Source organism: Mus pahari, chromosome 14 (assembly GCF_900095145.1).
Source record: "Mus pahari chromosome 14, PAHARI_EIJ_v1.1, whole genome shotgun sequence".
Lineage (NCBI taxonomy): Eukaryota > Metazoa > Chordata > Mammalia > Rodentia > Muridae > Mus > Mus pahari.
In genome coordinates this window covers 2,393,553-2,405,843 of record NC_034603.1, presented here as the reverse complement: position 1 = coordinate 2,405,843, position 12,291 = coordinate 2,393,553, and the positions used below count along the sequence as shown (strand labels likewise).

Here is a 12,291-nt window from a genome sequence, read left to right as displayed (position 1 = left end):
GATTCCACCAGAGGTTCTTTTATTGTTGAGAATGGTTTTTGCTATCCTAGGTTTTTGTTATTCCAGATGAATTTGCAAATTGCCCTTTCTAACTCTGTGAAGAATTGAGTTGGAATTTTGATGGGGATTGCATTGAATCTGTAGATTGCTTTCGGCAAGATAGCCATTTTTACTACATTTAACCCTGCCAATCCATGAGCAGGGGAGATCTTTCCATCTTCTGAGAGCTTTTTCTATTTCTTTCTTCAGAGACTTGAAGTTCTTATCAGACAGATCTTTCACTTCCTTAGTCAGAGTCACACCAAGGTATTTTATATTTGTGACTATTGTGAAGGGTGTTGTTTCCCCTAGTTTCTTTCTCAGCCTGTTTATCCTTTGTGTAGAGAAAGGCCACTAATTTCTTTGAGTTAATTTTATATCCAGCTACTGTACTGAAGCTGTTTATCAGGTTAAGGGGTTCTCTGGAATTTTTAGGGTCACTTATATATACTATCATATCATCTGCAAATAGTGATATTTTGACTTCTTCTTTTCCAAGTTGTATCCCCTTGACCTCCTTTTGTTGTCTAAATTGCTCTGGCTAGGACTTCAAGTACTATATTGGATAGGTAGAGAGTGGGCAGCCTTGAATTCCTGAAGTTGTTAACTTGATCTTAATAAAGTATTGTTTTGTACATGCTTTGTCTACTGCAGTGTTGTCAGTGGTTATGAAGGACATTACTGAATAGGACCGTCCACTGTTGTTACTTTTTCTGCCTTAAGGCATAGAATTCTAGCCAAACTAAGTTTTTTTCTTTCTGTCTTTTTTTAATGGAAATTTTTACTGTATTAAAATGGATTGGCAGAAAGTTATTCCTAATATTCCATTATTGTTTTATTGTATTTATAGGATTTGAAGTAGTATGTTTTTTTTTTAATACTGACTTTTTAAACTTTTTTTCTTTAATTGATCTAACTAGTTTTGCTGATCATTTTAGAGAACCAAATTATAGTTTGATTTAGTTTTTAAGTTGCTGCTCTATTTTCTATTATTTTTATTTTAGAATCTAGTTTTGTTTTATTTTGATATTTTCTAGTTGTGGTGCAGACTCTAGGCTTTCATTTCAATTTTCTTTGTCTTTTAAAAAATTTTTTTTGTCTTTTTCAAAAATTAAACAAGCTTTTATCACACAAATCTTGATTTTTTTTTTCCTGTTCAAAAATCTTTCCTAATCGAGTTATTTCTTTGTTGGTGGAGCATTATTAGGACGCGCTCTGCTCTCAGCTCTCTCCCTGGCCAGGCGTCCATTCCAGGGTTGCTGCCCTGCAGCTTCTCTGTAGCACATATGGCTCTGCATGAATATCAACTGTTACAGGAGATGTAGCATGTGGGGGAGGGGTAGCGCGGTGGCTCAGCAGATAAAGGGCCTTGCCACCAAGTCTGATGATCTGTGTGTGATCCAAAGAACTCAGGTGGAGAAAGGAGAGAAGGACTCCCGCAAGTCATGTTCTGTAGGAGATACCTACTGTATAAGCACGAGCATGCGCATGCATGTGCACACACATTAAATGTAGCAAGATTTGGTTGTAAAAATCAAAAGCCTGTTTTGCTCTAGAAGGAAATTTCAATGAAACTATAGATATTCAAATTCATGGATAGGATTATCTAAAAATGAATAATATATTGGTGATATATATATATATATATATATATATATATATATATATATATATATAGTAAGTTACACCCAATTGTTTATGTTTACAAATAGAACCTTTTACAGTTGGATATGCTTTAAAGTTCTTACATAATAATATTTAAAGGTCTGTCTGACACATACAACAATTTTAATAAATGCTTGTTTTCTATTTTTCTAGTCAGAAAAATCAGTGAGAGGAAATTTATCTGCCTTTTAAAGATACCTATAATGTTGTCAAAAGTAATTGTTACTGTTACACAGGCTGCCCAGCATTGCTGTAGCTTATACATTGTATGCAGTAGCATTCAATTTCTTTTGTGCAGACTCAACAGTTCAGTTAATGTTGAACAAAGAAAATTATATGCTTTAGTTATGTGTGCTTTAATTTAGATGCTTAATGGCTTTTAATGTTACAAAATAAGTTTATTATTATATTATGATCTCATTTGTATTATATTGTCTTGCTCTCTCATATCTGTGGTGATATGGTCATGGTTTACAAAAACAATAATCCCTAAGAAATAGGTCATTAACAGTAGTTAACGATTACTTGTGATCTATGGTAATGACTGATTTCTTTGGGATTATTGCAGTTATAAACCATAATTACAGATTATTACAGCAATAATTATTTTGTTAAGGAAAAAATGTTCTATGCTTGAACAGCTGCTAAAACAAGTGCCTTGAATATTTCAGAATAAAGAGAAAAATGGGAAATTATAATGAAATTTAATCTTATAAAATGAGATTCTAAGAGATTTATAGATATGAATCTTGTGTATCAGATATTTTCTTCTAAGTTCAGTTTAGATGTATTGTTGACATGGTTCTTTGAATTTCTGGATGCAGTTTAGGGATGAAACTAATTTTCTTGGCATGCCCTTAAGGTGTACAGCAGATGTTTTGATGGGCATATCCATAATGGAATGAATACTATAGTCAGGGTTGTTATCCTGTCCACCCCGTCCTGCCCTAGTTTTGTGTGCCTTGGGAGAAAGAGACAAGAGTGCCGCTTGAAGCTTGTGCCTTTGTGCCGTGCAGTGCTCTTCGCTAGAGTTCCCATGTGTCTGCAGTCTTTAGGTGCAATCATTCTATGACTGCAAATTTGGACCCTTTGACCTTTTTCCCCTTCCCTGCCTCTGATGGAGTTCTACTTTTGTCTATGTAAACACTTTTTTATTTGATTCTGCATATAAGTAAGAACAAAAACTTTGGGAGAATGGTTTGATTTTTTTAGGAGAAACACCGCTCTACCTTTAGCTGAGTCCCAGAATTGTATCTGACAGCTCACTGATAGCTCTTTACTGTTACTTGCTAACACCGTCATTAGCTTGATCAATTCCCAAGAGAAGGTTTTGCTTCAATTCCCCAAACCTTAGAGATTGTGACTTTTTCAAATAAAGGAAAGGGCCAATGCACATACCATGTTTCAAAGTGTACCAGTAAACTTCCATTTTAATGTTCCATTAGATTAGTGAAATGCCTATAAATTTGTCACATGCTCCTTATACATGGTATAATTTGATAAGCATGGTGTCATTTCCAGGTCATAATGAAAGAAATTGTTTGAATGTTGAGATGTCTTATGTATAGTTTCATTAGTCTACTATTAGACAATAGTGTTCTTGCAAAAATCATCCTGACTTAGGAACACCATACCAGTAGATTCAGCTCTTTTTTTTTTTTTCCCCGAGACAGGGTTTCTCTGTGTAGCCCTGGCTGTTCTGGAACTCACTTTGTTAGACCAGGCTGGCCTCGAACTCAGAAATCTGCCTGCCTCTGCCTCCCGTGTGCTGGGATTAAAGGCGTGTGCCACCACGCCTGGCTAGATTCAGCTCTTGAACAGGGAGTCCTTGATCCCTCAGACCCTCACACATTGAGATAGACATTCCAAAATCTTGCCAGTACTCAGTATTTTCCGAATGTCCCCTCTTGGAGAATTGTTTTCAGTCTGGGAATGTTGGTTTGTCATACAGTCAGCATTAAGGAACTTACGTGAGGAGGAGTTTAATCTAACCTTTATGATAACAAAACATTGTTAGAGTGGGAACAACTTAAAATTCTTAAGTAATATATGATTTAATTTTCTAGAATAGTTTCTGAAAGAAGACAGAATAAAAATGTAAATGTTAGCATATTTTTATGTTTTGCCTGTGTGGCAATGATATGAAGTGCCTTTAAAGGGGCGTTATTCAACAGTGATAGTGATAAGGAGCCAAAACAGGCAGGGGAGTGCCTGCAGTGCTGACTCGTGTGAGTCATTAGCATACTAGGAAGCAATAAATTGCTAATGTAATAAATAGTAGATCCAAGACTTGAAGCAAGCCTTTGCTTTTGGTGGCTACTGGCATTGCTTAGCATGTTAGTCTTCCCCTTCCTACCTCTCTCTTGACATAAAGTCTCCCTGCTTAGTTAACAGACCTGTATCACATTCCCAGCAACTTCTGCTTTTTAAAATAAACATTTATCATTTGATAGAGAAATATGAAAATTATATCCAAGGGACAATTTTGATCTGTTTTAAATTAGGTTTCTGATAATAAGAACTATTACTAGGGAGACTTTCCCACATTAGTGGGAAGCCTCCCTAGTAAGTTTTAAAGCAGCTAGACTAGTTAGTGTGTAGTGTGTTATTCAGTCCTGTAATCTAGCACTGAGTAGGTTAAGATGAAGACTGTGAATTTTGGGACAACTTGGCCTGTATATGTAATGTACTCAAGGATGGCTTGAGTTAGGTAGTGAGACATATCTCACACTACACCAGCAACCCCACTTTCTCCAAGGAATAGGGACCATAGCTCAGTAACAGAGTTTAAAAAGATATTAATATATATGTATCTAAAGTTATAAAATGTAAGGGAGATAATTGATGATTATTTACTCTTAAATTATTATGTTTTGCTGTGAGAAATAGTGTTATTTGGAGGGGACGGGTACACAGGCTCTTGCTGTGTAACCTGACATGGTTCCTAAACTCAAGGCAGTATTTCTGCCTCAGCCCTCCCAAGTCATGGGACTGTAGGCAAGTGCCCTCATGCCTGACTTATAGTAGAATATTTAAAAAATAGTGACTCCCTTAGTGCAGGTAAGATGTTACATTCAATAAAAATTATGCTTGCAGTATTTCAGAGTTATTTTTATTTTAGAAGAGACTAGTATAATTTACACACAGTGCAACTGGTAGTCTGGTAACTGGTTAGAGTCACTGTTAAGAGCTTCATGATTCCTAGGATTCTAGGAAATATAGCTGATTCTTGTTATTTGCTGATAATGGTCTATATAATCAGAACAGCATATTCACAAATATCAAATCATTATATTGGGTTGTAACATTTCTGTCAAACTGTCAACATAGAACCATTGTTTTAAGTGTAAATTTTTGTAAGACTATTTATTTAAATGTGCATTGTTGATTCATTAGCATTGAACTCAGACCCAACAGCACTATTGACTCAGACCTAAACACAGCTTATCCAGCACATAATTTGCTATATAGAAGGCACGTGCCTTAGTTGCTTCTCTATTGCTGTGAAAACATATTCCATTAGAGAAGGAAGTATTTTTTAAGATGTATTTATGTATTTACATTCCAAATGTTGCTGCCCCCCACTATTGGTTTCCCCTCATAGGGTTTCCCCCTACCTTTTGACTCTGAGAGGGTGGTCCCCTATGTATCCCCCCACTCTGGTGCATCAAGCCTTTGCAGGATTAGGTGTATCCTCTCCCACTGAGGCCAGACAAGGTAGCCCTCTGCTGAATATGTGCCCGGGGCCTTGGACCAGCTGCTGTATACTCTTTGGTTGGTAATTTAGTCTCTGGGAGCTCCCAGGGGTCTAGGTTAGTTGACATTTTTGGTCTTCCTGTGAGGTTGCCATTGTCTTCAGGGACTCCAGTCCTTCCCCTAACTCTTCCATAGAGGTCCCAACCTCCATCCAAGGTTTGTCTGTGGGTGTCTGCATCTGTCTCAGTCAGGTACTGGGTGGAGCCTCTCAAAGGGCTGCTGTGCTAAGCTTCTGTCTGCAAGTACAACATATTATCATTAACAGTGTGAGGGATTGGTGCCTGCCCATGGGATGGGTCTCAAGTTGGGTAGGTCATTGGTCAGCCATTCAAGAAAGAAGCATTTAATTGGGTCTTCTAGTTCTAGTGGGTTGGGAGTTTATCACTATCATGGTTATAGCATGGCAGCTGGCATGGTGTTGGAGCTGCAGCTGAGAGCTCATATTCCCATTCACAAACTGGAAGCAGAAAAAGTACTAGGATGACCTGAGGCCTTGTGACAAATGGCCACCAACTGAGGACCAAGTATTCAAGTGCCGGAGATTTACCGGGGCATCTCATTCAAACTCCTAGAGCACATAACGCCCCTTCCCCATTAAGAAACACTGTATAGCACAATGGGGCTATCTCAAAGATTGAAATCACTCGTGCATATCAATGGGAAGAGCAATGCAGAGACTGAAAGGAATGCTGCTCAGAACTGAAATAAGAGGGTTGCATTGCCAGGAGCTGGAGTCGGGTGCACCAGACATCTCAGCTATGTGAATTATTTTGAGTATGAATTTGGGGTTACAAATAGGTTTTTATGAAAAGGTGAATTAAAAAAAAATCAGGGAATCTACAAAAAATAATTAGTTGTAGCACATCTAATTTAAAGAATATTTAAAGAATAGAATATAATTATAGTTTATGTTTATTCCTAGTGTGTATTTCAAGAGATCAACTCATTGGTAATGTTAAACCAGTAAAACATGGCCAGGCTAGGATTTAGACCCTGGAGTTGAATGGAGAACCTAACAGATAAAAGGGCCTGTTGCCATGCACTATAATCTGCTGGAGTTAGCAGGCAGTAAGTAAGAGCAGCTTTATAAAATGTGTTGCATTTTAGAAATCACTCTGTGCTAAAATAAAGAGCAGTCGCCCAGAGGGGCCTGGCTCTACTTATTTGTCACCAAAGCTTAGTAATTTGTCAATTAATAATTGCTTTTTTAACCTCAGTTTTCTGGGCTTTTTGAGGTATTGCTGTTAGCTGTTAGCTGGGGCTAGAGTTGCCTATATTAATCTTCCTTATTAGTCTGGTGTCTATGCTAGAATTCTTGGACGTAAACATAGGAGGTCAAGTAGCTCAGAAGGATACATATGTAGAAATGTTTATGATTTTGGGTTAGGCATTTCTTTCTTATCAATTATCACCAAACTGACAATAACAAGAATAGTTAAGTAGTTGCAGCATTAGAAGTGAGCATTTTGTTCATTGAATAACAGCACCAAGAAGGAGAAAATGACCCCCCCCCCCAGAAAGGCAGCAACAGCTAATGCATCTGACAAGGGAATCACACCTACAATACGTGAGGGGCTTTTACAGCTCAGTCCTAGTCACAGCTCTGAAAGATAGCCCAAGGACTTACGTAGACTCTTCTCTAAAGAAGGCATGAAAGTACTCAGGAAACTCAGGAAACCATGCTAAACATCATGCGGCACAAGGGAAGGCATCTTTAAGGTAACAGTAAGCTGCTACCTCACACCTGCCAGGATAGATGCAAAGAGAGAAAACCAGCAGATAACTATAAGTGTTGATGAGAACATGTGGAGAACGCAGGACTCTACACTTCAGTGGTAGGCTTACCAAGTGGTGCATTTGATGAGCAATGTGAGAGTTTCTCCCGTGGCACAGCAGTCCACTCCTAGGTATGTGGATGCCTGAAGGCATGCATCTACATGGTGTGTACCATGTCTATCATCACTTAGTAGTAGCCAGGAGGTGAAGATGACCCTAGCATCCAGCAACTGAAGGAGCATATTACATATAACCTCTCCAAACAATGGCAGCAGTCAACTGTGAAGTACTGGGATAGCAACTTTGACATTGTGTGATATGAAAAATGCAGTCACAAAGTACCATTGTAAGATTCTGCGCATCCAGAGTGACCAAGGCAGAGTCATAAAATGGTTGCTGCAGTTGGGATGGGGGGAGCAAACGAGTGATGCCACCATACCTAATTGTCAGGTTTAATTTTAGCACACTCCATCTTTGTTAGACTTAATTTTAGAAATAAGAAAAACGTAAAAAATCTGTAGTGTTGGTTGCATAAACCTGTGAATTTACTCAGAAGACTGGCTTATGTGTTTTGTTTTTTAAAGATTTATTTATTTATTATATGTAAGTACACTGTAGCTGTCTTCAGACACTCCAGAAGAGGGAGTCAGATCTTGTTACGGATGGTTATGAGCCACCATGTGGTTGCTGGGATTTGAACTCCGGACCTTTGGAAGAACAGACGGGTGCTCTTACCCACTGAGCCATCTCACCAGCCTGGCTTATGTGTTTTAAGTGAGTTGTATGGTATATGAATTTCTACTTCAGCAAATCTGTTAAAATATAATAGACCCATGCACTAGAAGTCCCCTAGAACACAGAATTGTCAGGCTTACAAGATTTGTTTTTATAGATACTGAAATTGGCAACTACTATGATAAAATTATTGCAGAAACTGACAGTGAGCTAGGATCCACTTTTTAAAATAAGTCAAAATAATCTACAGGCAAGTCGATTATCAGCAAAGAGTGTTCATAACTTGATGATGTAAGAGGTAAAGATGAGTACTTTATGATTAAGAAAATATTCTAGAAGTAGAAGTGAGGATTATGAGTACTTACTCCATTCTGTGTTCAGAATGCAAAACTCAAAGGTTTGGTAGAAGAAGCCACATTACCCGTTAGCATGCTTACCAGGGCAAAGTATATACTGTCTAGACTTTTCTATTGAGCTGGAAACATGGTTGAAGCATAAACGTTAACTCAGTTTCTTACATGAGCTTTGTGCTAGTATTTTATTAATACATGCTGTGGAACTTGTTTTGTGATATGTTTGATCACATTAGATTTTCACCTTTAGCTGTTTCATGTTGCTAATGGATACACTGCAAAATTGACAACTTCTGAGTTGTTCAAGGTTCTGTGATAGACAAAAGAGAGTGTGTGTATTTGCCAGATTACATTTCTTATTTATGGAGTTTTTGTCATTGAAGCAGGTTGCAGATTGTCTGTTGTTACCAGAGAGTGCTTTGTTGATTTCGCAGTATAATCCTGAGTGCTGACATCTGCAGGAAAAAAAGCGTTGTTAAATGTAATTGTTCTCCTCAAGTCCTTCAACAAGCACGGGCTTTTTCCTCAACTATTCCATGTATTTAAACACCTACAAAGGTCACAAGTAGAGAATCTTTTTTTTTTTAAAGATTTGCTTTTATGAGTATGAGTATTTTGCCTGCACATATGAATTGGCATCATGTGTATGTCTGGTGCCTATGGCAATCAGAAGTGGGCATCGCATGCCCTGGAACTGGAGTAATAGGGAGTTGTGAGCTACCGTATGGATGCCACAACCAAGATTTCTTAATAAAAGAAACATAATTAATTTTGGAATTGTGAAATAGTTTGCTCATATTTGAAAAATCAGTTTTCAATAATGACACAAAATTTCTCTGTGAAATGAAATTTTTATATTCCTGCAGGTCTCAAAAGTTTTAGAGAATCTCATACTTCTATTGATAAATCTAGAGATCTAACATAATACTCTTTAAAAATCATTTAGCAAAGAATTCCATCCCTAGAGTTATTAATTTTGGCTTCTCTAAAGTAAAATTTGTAAAAAGTACAGATGTTTCCATTTGGGAGGGATCTGTTTCTGTCTGTCTGTGTTCATCTGTGCCCTTGTACACGTGTGCATGTTTATGTGGAAACCATGGCCGGACCTCAGCTCTTGTTCCTTCTGGGTTGTTTGCTGTCTTCTGAATCAGGTTCTTTCAATAACCAGTCAGCACCTTACCAAGTAGGCTAGGCTGTGGCTCACCTGGGAGCCTGTCTCTGCTTTCTGATACTGGGGTTATAATTATAAGCACGTGCCACCACATCCAGCTTAGTTTACAAGTCCTGAAGACCTGCTTAGGAATCAAGTTCTTTACTAAGTTAAGTCCCTTAGCTCTTTGTTTCATTATTTAAATCTGTGTAATCCTTTGATATTTTTAGCCATGAAGATTGCATAGCAAACTTGTGGATTTTAAAATATAAATAGGTCTAAAGAGTAAATTCATTACCATCTATAATGTTACAAGCAGAAGGAGTTCCAAAATGAAAATAGTTAGACAGACACCATCAGGAAATTGACCACTCAGAACAGATGGTCATTATTGTTTGTAAAAGTCTTGATAATGTATCAATACTGGCCAAGAATTCTCTGGAGTGCAGCCTGACCTCAGAGTTGCCATCCTTCTGCCTCAGGCTTCCAAGTCCTGTCATGACAGTGTATGCTATCAGATTCAGCCCGCAGTGATGCATTTTTGTTACTGTGGGGGTGTGGTAGGCAGGATCTCTTTGTTGAGCTCAGGCTAGCCTGGGATTGATAGAGGTTGTGCCCTCCTCCTGCTTCACCACTCACTCTCCTGAGTGCTGCATTACCTTATCCTCAACTCAAAAATCCACTTGTCTTTGACTCTCTCTTGCTGGGATTAAAGGTGTGTATTACCACGCCCAGATCTATTAATTTTAATTTTAATCATGTCTTATTTTTCCCCATTTGTGAATGAAAACCTTAAGGCTTAAAGAAGTAAGGAACTCATATAAAATCGAAACAGATTGTTGGGACTGGAATTTCTAATTATTTTTTCCCTGTTAGCATCACTGCCATGGGAAACGTGAAACCCAGTGCTCTACAGTCCGTTGAAAGCTGCCTTTTATAATAGTTGATCATTTGTTTTAAAAAAATAGATGATTTTTTTTTTCTTTTTTCTTTTCTCTTTTTTGGTTTTTTGACACAGGGTTTCTCTGTGTAGCCCTGGCTGTCCTGGAACTCACTCTGTAGACCAGGCTGGCCTCGAACTCAGAAATCCGCCTGCCTCTGCCTCCCAAGTGCTGGAATTAAAGGCATGCGCCACTGTGCCCGGCTTGATCTTTCTGATTTAAGTATTTTCTGAAAACAGCTTATTTCTATTAATACTTCTCACCGTCTTTCTTCTTTGTTGTAAGGACGTCTTGCATGGCTGATCTACTTGGTTGGCACAGTTGTAGGAGGGAGACTAACATATACCAGCACAGATGAGCATGATGCTATGGATGGAGAGCTATCCTGCCGGTGAGTGACAGCTGTTTACTACACACTTGAAAGAACTTTAACCTTTGTTTTAACTTTTATGGCCAAGTGTAGACAGTGCACTTGGCCTTTGGGTGTTAGTTTCCGTGGACGGAGATTGTGATTAGAATTTGATTCTTCAACAGTATCTCGGACTGATGTGGTTTTAACCCTCTAGTGCTAGTGATCCCAACCTTAATAAGCTACGGAATGACTCTTCACACATTCCTAAACTGAGGGAAATTCTTGTGTGTGAATACTGTGAATAGCTTGCTTTCCCACAGATCTTGATTAAATACTTATTTACTGTACACTTGTGCATGGTTTTTGTTTCATTTTGTTTTGGTGAAAACTTAAACTTAATGAAAATAAATGTCATAGGAATTTCCAGAGTACTGATGTTAGTTTTAATGACCCTTTGAGTATTTTGAATGTGTAGAGGTGTGTATACACTGCAAGTAAATTTTCAACCTTTTTAAAAGGCAGACATTGTTACAACATTGTGTTGTAACTAGAAAAATGGAAATCGTTATCTATTTGGGGGCTGTTAAAAGATTCAAATGAGTTTTTTTAAATGCTTAGTACAGTGCCTGGTAAAGAGTGATGTACTACCTACCTACACATACTTATTTAAATTGAATACAATTTTGTGAACATTTAACCTAAAAGTTAAACTTTTCTAGACTATATCATAGCTTAAGTTTGGTTTTCAAATATTAGGTTCCTTTTCAGTGTTTCTTTATTATAAATTGCCTCCAAGTAAACATTGTTTTTCATAGATTGAGAGAATTTCATTAGAGTTATGTTTTGCTGTCTTCAGACACACTAAAAGGGGACATCAGATCCCATTACAGATGGTTGTGAGCCACCATTTGGTTGCTGGGAATTGAACTCTGGAAGAGCAGTCAGTGCTCTTAATCACTGAGCGGTCTCTCCAGCCCTAGAGTTAATTTCTTATAAAGTAGCTTTTCTTTCTCTTTCTTTCTTTCTTTCTTTCTTTCATTCATTCATTCATTCATTCATTCATTCGTTTGTTTTTTTGAGTCTTTCTTTCATTCATTTGTTTTTTTGAGACAGGGTTTCTCTGTGTAGCTCTGGCTGTCCTGGAACTCACTCTGTAGACTAGGCTGGTCTTGAACTCAGAAATCTGCCTGCCTCTGCCTCCCAAGTGCGGGATCAAAGGCGTGCGCCACCACCACCTGGCTTGGAGTTAATTTCTTTTTTCTTTTTTTCTTTTTTTCCAATTTTTTATTAGATATTTTCTTCATTTACATTTCAAATGCTATCCCAAAGACCCCTTTACCCTTCCCCCTCCCTGCTCCCCTACCCACCTACTCCCACTTCTTGGCCCTGGCATTCCCCTGTACTGGGGCATATAAAGTTTGCAATACCAAGGGGCCTCTCTTCCCAATGATGGCCAACTAGGCCATCTTCTGCTACATATGCAGCTAGAGACACGAGCTCTGGGGGTACTGGTTAGTTCATATA

At 38.0% G+C, this 12,291-nt stretch overlaps 1 protein-coding gene across 1 annotated transcript in view; it reads left to right on the top strand.

The window, feature by feature from the left end:
- Positions 1-12,291, top strand: part of LOC115065366 (ran-binding protein 17-like) — a 110,149-nt gene that overhangs the window by 53,679 nt on the left and 44,179 nt on the right. Inside the window, exon 13 of the mRNA XM_029546254.1 lies at positions 10,701-10,806. Coding sequence (XP_029402114.1) covers positions 10,701-10,806 — 106 coding nt within the window. The remainder of the gene's footprint in view (positions 1-10,700; positions 10,807-12,291) is intronic.